Below are 11298 nucleotides of genomic sequence, written 5' to 3'. Positions count from 1 at the left end.
TACAATAAAAACGTTTTTTTAAAGATCGTATTAAAATATAATTTTTAAAGTCTTTTAATGTATATTTAATATCTACTCTTTTTTATCACGTTTTTCAATTTTTAAAAAACCTATTTGTTATTAATATCTTTTGAGATTATTTTTATAAGTATGGTAAATTTTTGGATATTATTTTAATACTTTATTTCTTTTTTAATGATGCAATGAGCAAAAATTGTTGTAAACTTAAAATGGCATATCTAGGTTTGCACATGTGTGATTTCCTATGACTTTAGTTATGAATTTTTGACCGATAAAAATATTGACAATTTACTTACAGAACTACCTATAATGTAGTAATATGTGCCTTTTTTTTTTACGGTAATTTTTAACCAGATAAGTTAAGGATTAACTCGTCGTGAGTTTGAGTTTTATTTAAATATTTATTGTTGATTAATGAATTGTTACAAAATAAAATTAAATTTTTCAACATTTACTTAAAGAAACGTACTAATAAATTAACTATTAGACCAACTTAAATTAATTTGTGTAGTAATATATATAGCTATTTGTTTGTCTCATTGTAGAAGGAAAATTAGTTACAAACGTTGTTATGAATTATAGAATTTTCAGCCAAAAATTAATAACATTATAGTTTAAAATAGAAAATTCATAAAACAAAATAAAACAAATATTGCAAAAGTAGAAGAAATCTATACTTGCCAATTTCACTATCTCTTTAGTAATTTTCTAGTTTAAATCCTAGAAAGTTTTTAAATAAAAAAAAACAATATTGTTGAAACAAAAGTTTATGATATTATCTAATTATTAACATATAAATTAAAGTATTTGACGGGACATAAAAAAAAAAAAGTATTTGACTCTTAAATAACTTTTCTTTTTAATAAAAGTCACTTACATACTCTAACAATTAAATAATTGCTTGATATCCCTCATTACTTTGTTTTAATGCTCAAAATTTATCTTGAAAAAATAAACCGCATATTAGTTTATCTCCTTTAAAGCCATGGTATCAAAATGGATAATAATATAGGAATTTCTTTGATAAAAAAATAGAATTATTAAAAATAAAAAATATCTTCATTTTTCACCAAAACTTTACTTTTTACCATAACATTATCCTAATAATATACCTTACTTCGATAATAGAAAGTATTCTAAATTTCTAACTTGGTCCTTGGATCATCACATAAGCTTTCCTTATCTTATAACTCAAGAGACACATTGTTCTTTTTCCACCATTGCAAGTTTTATTGCTATGCTTTAATTATTCTAATTCTATATAAAGGACCCATAATTTAATTTCTTTATACATCTGCCATCACACAACGTAACTGTTTCAGATCAAAGCCAAAAATATGGGCCAGTCTCTGCAGAAATTAGCTCCTGGTACTTAATTCATTCCATATCTAACTCTCTCATTACTTCAATAATGTCAATTAATTAGCAAAAGATTAATTATTTGTAGGTTTAATTACTCTATTAGTCCATATAGTTTCATGAAATTTTCAATTAGGTCTCTATATTTTTTCTTTTTAATTAGGTCCCTGCACTATTTTTTTTCCAATTAAGTCTCTATTAATAGTAATTGACTTAATTTTATAGGACCCAACTAAAACAAAAAGAATTAGTATAGGGACCTAAATAAAAGGAAAATAAAGTGTAAGGACCAATTAAAAAAAATTGGTGCAAGGACTCAATTAAAAAGAAAAAAAGTATAGAGACATAATTGAAAATTTCGCAAAACTATAGGAACCAACAGAGTAATTAAACCTTATTTGTACTCTTTCATATATAATTGTTTTATTTTTCTTAAATTTTGACATATAGGTTCCGAAGAGAGAAAGATCAAAGAGATTATTCCAATTATAGAATCATGCTATGAAAAAAATCTCAAGGATGCCAAGAACCTCCAGTTCGAAGAATTCTACCGTATCGTATGCGACATAGTCGAGTACTAATTACTATTTTCACTCTTGAAATTTGTTTAATTGAAAAAAAAAAAAAACTTTAATAAGATTTTATTATTTATAATTTTTTATTTCTTTGGTTTTAATTCTTATATTTTTTGTGTTGACTCTATAATATATATCTAAGTTTTTTTACATTATTTTTTTGCCCTATTCTTATATTTTATATGAATGAAAAATATTATGTAATTAACATTTTTTTAACATTTTGAACTAAACCTAAACAATTTTTTTTTCTATTAAAAGTGCTTATATGAATTTTCATAGGGTATCATTCTAGGGTTTAGGTTCAACTTATTTAATAGTTTGTATGGTGCATATAGCCAGGTTGAATATACTGTTAATAACTTATTAATTAACAACAAAATGTGATGATGCTTTAATTTATTTTATTTGGCAGGAAAATCAACGAAAATCTTAAAAACACGCAATTTAAGCTGCCTCCAGTGAATGATCTAAAGGACGCATTCGATGTAAATAAGTCCACTATCATCTTGAAACTTTTACATTTATTATAAAGTAAATTATCTAATGATTATAAACATTTAGGCTCCATTTAGAAAGAAGACTAAAAGTAAGAGACTGAGATTGGAAGATAAAAATTAAATTAAATTTCTGTATTGTGTTTGATGTAAAATATACTAGACTGAATTAATTTCAAAATAAATATAAAAATGAGAAATAAATTTAAAATTAAAAAAAGTTAAATAAAATATTTTTGAAAAGAAATATTATTAAATAAAGTTTCAGTCGCTATTTCAAAAAATTTTTAAAAATATTTAAGAGATTAAAATTTTATATCTCGAAATTAAAATTTTAATTTCAATATGTGACCACTAAATACAATACTAAATCTCAGTCTTAATTTCTTAGAACAAACACTATAACATTGAAAAATTTTAACTTTAGAATTAGAAATTAACTTAATATTTGATTGGGTTAATTCAACCAAATTATTAAAAACATTCAACAAAACTACCCAACAAACTAAACTCATTTGGGATAATTTTGTCGAAAACTAATCAAGTCTTGAATGAATATAAAGTTAGTTTAAATATTTTATAATTAGAGTAATTATCAAGTATAGAATATAAGACATAGACTTATTTGTGATTTGAAAATAAAAGAATAATGAAATTGTTTGATTGATATATAGAAACATCATGGTGGAGAGAAGAGGAAGGAGAAGCTAGAGAAAGCAGATTTCCATGAGATCCTTAAGGAAGTGATGACAAAAGGGTCATCAATAGAGTTATTAACAGGAATTGGTGGAGCAAAGGAAGTACTCATGTACATCTTTGGTGTCCCTTTGGCAACCCTTTTCCTCAAGCGCACAGCTATGCCTAATGCTCTTCGTGATGACTTCTTCATCCCTGGAGTTACTTCCCTCACTGTCCTCATCCTTGCTGCCCTTAACAAGATTTGATGCCATTAATATGAATACTACTTGTGCTTCATGCTTAACATTTCTTAAACTTGGGGCTTCATTTGTGCATGCCATCAAGTTCTTATTACCTTAGTTAGCATGGTGAGAACAAAAATGATATGTTCATATACAAAATTAACCATCAAATCAGACACTACCTATTTATTTATTAATAGGTGTTAGAGGAATTAAGTCAATTATTTGTATTACTTATTAATAGGCGCGATTTATTAAGGTAGATGTAGTAATAATATAAGATGAAAACTCATATCCAGGTGTTATTATGTAAAGTTGATAGTTGAAAGTTATTAGATAACAATCTAGTCAAACCTGTCAAATCATCTAACGATTTTCAGCTATCAACTTCACAATAAAATAATTGTATGTGAGTTTTCACTATGAGATTTAATATATGTATGATTTTTATAGTTGGATTAATCTCTACATACATACAAGTGATTCTGCTATACAAGTCTTACAAGTCTTCTAATTGATATTACGCTCAAACACGCCTCTAACATATTTTTAATTTTTGAAAGGATTCTATTTCCTTTTTCTAATTTCTTGTCTTCTCTTTCTCCTTCTTCATTTACATGCTTTTCTCTCTATTCTCTTTCTTCATTATTCTCGATTTCCATTGTTTTTTGACATCAAGCTCTGAAATCGTTTTTGAAGTGTTTCATCTTCATCGTCGTGTTTCTCCTCGTTCTTCTTTTGATTTTGTAACATTATGTATTTTTTTCTTCTTTGTTTGATTTTTTCCTCCAAAAAGAATTATGAGAATATGAAATAAGAAAATGAAGAAGAAGAAGCAGCAGAAGATGGGAGGAGAAAGAGGAAGAGTTTTGAATTATGCATAAGGTGTATTTCAACGAATTTTGGGTGTATTTCTTAAATTCTTTGGGTATATTTCTGTAATCGTTTGGGTGTATTTCTGAAGTTCCATTATCTTCAAAACGATTTCAAAGCTTGATTTCAGAAACAATAAAAATCGAAAAAAAAACGAAGCAAGAATACCAGTGATAAACGCAGGTAAAACAACGAATGAAAAGGCGAAGAGAGAACACACGAAGGAGATCAAACAAATTTGGCAAGAAACTCGTTTTCATGGAGGAAGAAGAAGAATAATCGTTCATGATGAGTTTGGAAAACTCCTATTTAATTTTGATGATGAACAAACATTATTGAAATATTTAATTACAAAATTATTAATTTGATTTCACTTAACATATGTTAATTAATAATTTTGTGGTGCAGATTTTACCTTGGGCCGGAAAATAAAAATGTTGCTAGCCCAAATTAAAAATCAGCCTTGCTGCATGTGTTATATTTAGTGGCTGAATTTTTACTGATGGGCCAAGCTCAATGTTATTATAGCCAAGCCCATATTTAATTTTGATGAATCCTTCCTATGTTTGATCCGAAATCAAATTCATCAAGAAAGCAAATGTTAACCATTTGGGCCAGATTAAATCCTAATGCTACCAAGCCCAACATTATTTTGATGAAAGTTTCCAAGCCTGGTCCGAAACCAAGGTTAAATGAAAGCTAAATGGCTTCATGCTTTCCAACGGATTCCATCTCTTTGTTAAGAATGGATTTCAAATTTTAATATGTTAGCATTGGAAACATGAGAGAGAACTTGACTTTGATTTGATGGGAATTATTATGATTAATGCTATACGCTACTCAAAGCAAGAGAAGTAAAAAGCAATTTATCAACTTGTTTCATTTTCATTTAATTGCTTTTACTTTAACTTCACATTCTCTCTCATCTCTTTCTTCTTCTTTCTTCGGTCCTTGTCCAGGAAATAATGGAAGAAATGTTCTTCAACCAACAGAAGGAAGAAGCTGCATGCATCAAGACCATCAAGCTAATGATGGCAAGAAAACATACTAAAATAAAAATGAGCTGTGGCTGAGATATTCACCATATTTGGTTAGATTTGGTGATGTATCTTGAGCCTCTCATGCTCAAAAATAGACGTTGAAGATTCGGCCAGCATGGAGGAGATTCTTGAAGCATGACTTGTCTTTGATTCTGCTCAACCACCACAGGGAGTAGCTAGAGTGGCGAAGTGATGGTTGAAGGCAGAGATTGAAGCAGATGAAGTCATCATCATCATGAAGCATCAAGGGCCAGAAATCCATCTTGGAGAGCAAGCCAAGGATGGAGAGCTCGGATTGATGAAGGGTGATGATCAAGAAAGGTCCAGAGGTAATTGCATGTTGGGTTTTACATGGTTATCTCTTCTCTCTCTATATGGCCGAACCGGTTCTGTTTGTTGAAGGAGGAAGAAGTTGGTTCGGTTTTGGCTTCAATAAGTGGAGGCTCCCCTCTTCTATAATAAGGGTGGACAGCCACTGTTTGAGGCAAGGAGAAAATTTGAGAGTGCAAGGCACAGTGTTCTCAGAGCTACTGAGCTAACAGTTTTCTCTTCTCCTTCAATGAATTCTGTTTTGTATTTTTCTGTTTAATTTTGTCATGTCTTGAGTCTCATGGAAAAAGGCAAACAGTGAGGTTTGTATGAAAAAGCCATAGAGCGAAAAAAGGCAGAGAGTGCAAAATTAAAAGAAAAAGTCATAGATGTCTTAGAGTTCCTTTGTTCATCTATGTTGTGTTTCATGATTCTGTGGGAATCCCCTTGTAAGTTGGGTTAGCACTTTACAAGTTGTAATCAGATTGATTATAGTGAAATTCCATCATGTTTGTGATGGAGACTGGATGTAGGCTGCACTGCACTTAGCAGCTGAACCAGGATATATCTGGGTGTAATCTTTCTTCTCTCCAACTCCATTTCTGTTTTCTACTGCACAGGAGCAAAAACTAAAATGTCTCGTGCCAAGTGACGAAACAAAACAAAAAGTCTCGTGGCAAGTGACGAGCAAAAACAAAAAGTCTCGTGTCCAGAGACGAGCTAAAACAGAAAAGTCTCTTCTGAGTTCAGCAAGTATTAAGCAACAAAAAAAGGGGGCTAAGATTCAACCCCCCCTTCTCTTAGCCACTGAAACCATCAATTGGTATCAGAGCTTGGTCTCAAAGAGATCAAGCTTTGCAGCTTGGAGTAAAGATCCTCATGGCAGAAAACAGTGGCGCAAATGTGGTGTCTTATAATCTAACTGAAGGTCAATCAAGCAACAGACCCCCTCTTTTCAATGGAAAAAATTATACCTATTGGAAGGAGAGGATGAAGATATTTGTACAAGCAGTGGATTACAGACTTTGGAAGATTATTCTCGAAGGGCCTCAATTTCCAACTATCACAAGTGCAGAAGGAGTTGTTTCTCTCAAACCAGAAGCAAGATGGATAGAAGAAGATAGGAAGAAGGTAGAGCTAAATGCCAAGGCAATAAATCTGCTCAACTGTGCTATAAGTTTCGAGGAGTACCGACGGGTATCAAGATGCACAACGGCAAAGGAAATCTGGGACAAATTGCAAATCACCCATGAAGGAACCACCATTGTAAAGAAGACTCGGACAGACATGTTGAATCGAGAGTATGAAATGTTTGCAATGAAGGAAGGAGAGTCCATTGATGAACTGTTCGAACGGTTCAATGCTATCATTGTTGGCTTAGATGCTCTGGGAATTACACATTCTGATTCTGTGCTAGTGAGAAGAGTGTTGAGATGTCTCACAAAAGAGTGGGAAACTAAAGCTTTAATTATTTCTGAGAGCAGTAGCTTAGATTCCATGACACTTGATGATTTGAGAGGAAATCTTCTTGCTTTTGAAAACACCTATTTAAAAAAAGATTTAAAAAAGAAAGGAATTGTTTTTTCTTCTATGACTAACCCTCTGGATGATGAATCCAGTGATAACTCTTCTGAAAATGAGTTTGTGTTGTTTGCAAAAAAATTCAGGAAAATGGCAAAGCTCAAAGGCAAAGGCAGCAGCTCAAGGAGGATGAAGAAAGACTTGAGCAAAGTAATTTGTTACAATTGCAAGGAAATGGGGCATTTCAAATCTGATTGTCCCAAGCTGAAGAAGGAGGAAAAGCCGAAAAAAGGAAAGAAGAAAGGACTGATGGTCACATGGAAAGACTTGGAGAATGATTCTGATGATGATGATGAAGAAATCGAGACCAAGTCACAAACATGTCTCATGGCAGACCACATAGATCAGGTAGTCTTTCATAACCCTAACACTGAAGATCTTCATCTTATGATAGACCACCTTTCTGAAAAAATAAGATGTTTTCTGCTAGAAAATCAAGAACTTGAACAGCAAATTACCATTCTTAAGGCCGAAAACAGTTTTCTAAAAGAAAAAGTGAGAGAGGCCGAAACTGCTTGTGATCTTGTTGAAGAAAATAAGCAGTTAAGAGCCCAAGTTAGGAGCTGTGAAAGTAACCATTGTGTTCTTGCATATGTAGATTGTTTTAAGCAAAATGAAGAGTTGCTTAAAGAGGTTAAAAGACTTAAGGAAGACTTGGCCAAGTTTACACAAAGTTCCGAAAGTTTAAATCACATCTTGGCTAGTCAAAAACCTTTTTATGATAAGGCTGGGTTGGGGTTCTATAAATCTGAAAATTCACATTTTGAAAATATTGCTTCATCTTCTAATAACACAAGATTTCAAGATCCCACCTACTTTAACAAAAAGGCAACTCCAAGGTTTTGTAGACTATGCAATCGGAATGGACACTTTCCCATTCAATGCTTTTTCGGTGAAAGAATGGTTGGTGACAAGGTTTATAAAATTGTTTTTGATTACAATAGCTTAGGACATAGAAGATGGTTTAACGTAAAAGGATCCAAAAAGATTTGGATACCTAAGGTTACTTAAGCATTGTTTTGTAGGTGTGCCTAGCATCCAAAAGGAAGGAAAATATGTGGTATATGGACAGCGGATGCTCTAGGCATATGACCGTAAAGGCAACCTTCTTCATAAAGCTTGATGACTATGATGGAGGACTTGTCACTTTCGGTGATGATGCAAAAAGAAAAATTGTGGCTGTTGGGAAAGTTGGTAAAAACTTTTCTTCTTGTATAAATGATGTTCTCCTTGTACATGGCTTGAAACATAATTTGCTTAGCGTTAGTCAACTTTGTGATTTGGGTTTTGAAGTTATCTTTAAGAAATTTGTTTGTTTAGTTGTGTGTGAAAAAACTGGGAATGTTCTTCTTGAAGCTAAAAGATGTAACAATGTGTATGGATTAACTCTTGAGGATTTAAAGGAACAAAATGTAACATGCTTTACATCTTTTGAATCTGAAAAATGGCTTTAGCATAGAAAGTTGGGACATACTAGCATGTATCAAATTTCTAAGCTAGTCAAAAGAAATTTGGTTAGAGGAATCCCAAACATCAAGTTTGATAAGGATCTTACTTGTGACGCTTGTCAATTAGGCAAACAAGTAAAATCCTCTTTTAAATCAAAAGATGGAATCTCAACCAAAAGGCCATTGGAAATGTTACATATTGATCTTTTTGGTCCTACTAGAACTCAAAGTTTAGGAGGAAAACATTATGGTCTTGTGGTGGTAGATGATTACTCTAGATTTGGTTGGGTACTTTTCCTTACTCATAAGAATGATGCCTTTCATGCTTTTTCCACCCTTTGTAAGAAAATTCAAAATGAAAAGGATTTGAAAATTGCCCATTTGAGAAGTGATCATGGAAGAGAATTTGAAAATCAAGATTTTGAAAAATTCTGTGATGACTTAGGGATTTCTCATAATTTTTCATGCCCTAGAACCCCCCCAACAAAATGGGGTGGTTGAAAGAAGGAATAGAAGCCTTCAAGAAATGACTAGGGCTATGTTATGTGAGAGTGAAATTCCTAAATTCTTATGGGCTGAGGCTATGAACACAGCATGTTATATTTTGAATAGAACAATCATTAGAAAAGGGTTAAAGAAAACGCCTTATGAGCTATGGAAAGGAACCCCTCCAAATCTTAAGTACTTTCATGTTTTTGGATGCAAATGTTTTGTGCTTAACAATAAGGAAAATCTTGGAAAATTTGATCCAAAATCATATGAAGGAATGTTTGTTGGATATTCCACCACAAGCAAAGCCTATAGAGTTTATCTCAAGGAACATAGGACAATAGAGGAATCCATACATGTTACTTTTTGTGATTCTAACTTAATCCCCAGTATTGTGAAGGATATTGATTCAGATTGTGAAGAGGATGGAACAAGCAAAGAAAATCCCAAATCTGTCCAGAATGAAGAATCTGTCAGCCCGGTTCTGTCTCGTCAGATTAGAGGAGAAACTTCCATTTTGTCTCCTGAACAGGCACGAGCAACTGAAACAGTGAGACCACCAGAAGTTCATCAAAGTTCTACACCTGTCCGAAAGCCTAGAGAATGGAAGTCTATGAGGGGTTATCCTCATGATTTCATCATTGGTGATCCTTCTCATGGCGTAACAACAAGATCCTCCACCAAAAGGCAAACCGAACCTAGCAACTTTGCGTTCTTGTCACAAATGGAGCCCAACAATGTCAAACAAGCTCTTGAAGATCCATCATGGGTCAAGGCCATGCAAGAGGAGCTAGCTCAATTTGACAAGAATGAGGTTTGGACATTAGTACCTTATTCGGATGGTATGAAGGTAACGGGTACTAAGTGGGTCTTTAAAAATAAACTTGGTGAGGATGGACAAGTTGTTCGTAACAAGGCTAGATTAGTGGCCCAAGGTTACGATCAAGAAGAGGGTATAAATTTTGATGAGTCTTTTGCTCCGGTAGCTAGAATGGAAGCAATTCGGTTGCTTCTTGCCTATGCCGCCCATAAAGGTTTCAAAATGTTTCAAATGGATGTTAAATGTGCTTTCCTTAATGGATTTATTGATAGAGAAGTGTATGTGGCACAACCCCCCGGTTTTGAACATAAAGAGTTTCCAAATCATGTTTTCAAATTAACTAAGGCTCTTTATGGTCTTAGACAAGCTCCAAGAGCTTGGTATGAAAGGCTTAGTGCCTTCTTGTTGGAAAATAAATTTCAAAGGGGTACCACCGACACTACTTTGTTCATTAAAGCATCTAATGATGATATACTTCTTGTTCAAGTTTATGTTGATGATATTGTATTTGGATCGGCCAACATTTCCTTGTGTGAAGAGTTTGGAAAACTCATGACTAGTGAGTTTGAAATGAGTTTAATGGGAGAGCTCACTTTCTTTCTTGGCCTCCAAATTAAACAAACTCCTAGTGGTACTTTTATTTACCAAGGAAAGTATGCAAAATAACTTATTAAAAGGTTTGGCCTAGAAAATTCCAAAGCAATGGGTACACCAATGCATCCCAACACAAAACTTGAAAAGGATGATGATGGTCAAGATGTGGATGAAATAAGGTATAGGGGAATGATAGGTTCACTCATGTACCTTACCTCCTCTAGACCGGATATTGTTCAAAGTGTGGGTGTATGCTCAAGATTTCAATCTCACCCAAAAGAATCCCATCTTACGGCTGTTAAACGCATCATTAGATACATTAAGGGAACTTGTGATTATGGCTTGTGGTATCCTAAATCTGATGAATTTTGTGCAGTAGGGTTTTGTGATGCAGATTATGCGGGAGATAGAGTGGATAGAAGAAGCACGTCCGGCATGTGTTGTTTCCTTGGAAGCTCACTCAACATATGGTCAAGCAAGAAACAAGCCACAGTGGCTTTATCCACAGCTGAAGCAGAATACATTTCCGCATCTGCATGTTGCACTCAATTAATTTGGTTAAAAACACAATTGGAAGATTACAAATTAAAAATCAATAGTATACCCTATTTTGTGATAATATGAGTGCAATAATTATTTCAAAAAAATCCTGTTTTGCACTCAAGAACAAAGCACATTGAAATTAAATATCATTTCATTAGAGAACATGTGCAAAAGGGAACTATTGATATTCAATTTGTAAAATCTGAAGACCAAATTGCTGATATTTTTA

At 32.9% G+C, this 11298-nt stretch overlaps 1 protein-coding gene across 1 annotated transcript; it reads left to right on the top strand.

Annotated features, from left to right (window-relative positions):
* Window positions 1-1319: 1319 nt before the first annotated feature.
* Window positions 1320-3807, top strand: LOC107647934 (uncharacterized). The gene is made up of 4 exons (XM_016351983.3): window positions 1320-1389; window positions 1831-1954; window positions 2371-2443; window positions 3127-3807. The coding sequence occupies exons 1-4, from the start codon at window positions 1359-1361 to the stop codon at window positions 3394-3396; spliced, it is 498 nt and encodes a 165-aa protein (XP_016207469.1). The 5' UTR covers window positions 1320-1358; the 3' UTR covers window positions 3397-3807.
* Window positions 3808-11298: the final 7491 nt, after the last annotated feature.

The sequence above is a fragment of the Arachis ipaensis genome, chromosome B6 (genome assembly GCF_059453495.1).
Source record: "Arachis ipaensis isolate K30076 ecotype BB chromosome B6, ASM5945349v1, whole genome shotgun sequence".
Classification (NCBI taxonomy): Eukaryota; Viridiplantae; Streptophyta; class Magnoliopsida; order Fabales; family Fabaceae; genus Arachis; species Arachis ipaensis.
This window is presented reverse-complemented; position numbering and strand designations above follow the sequence as displayed.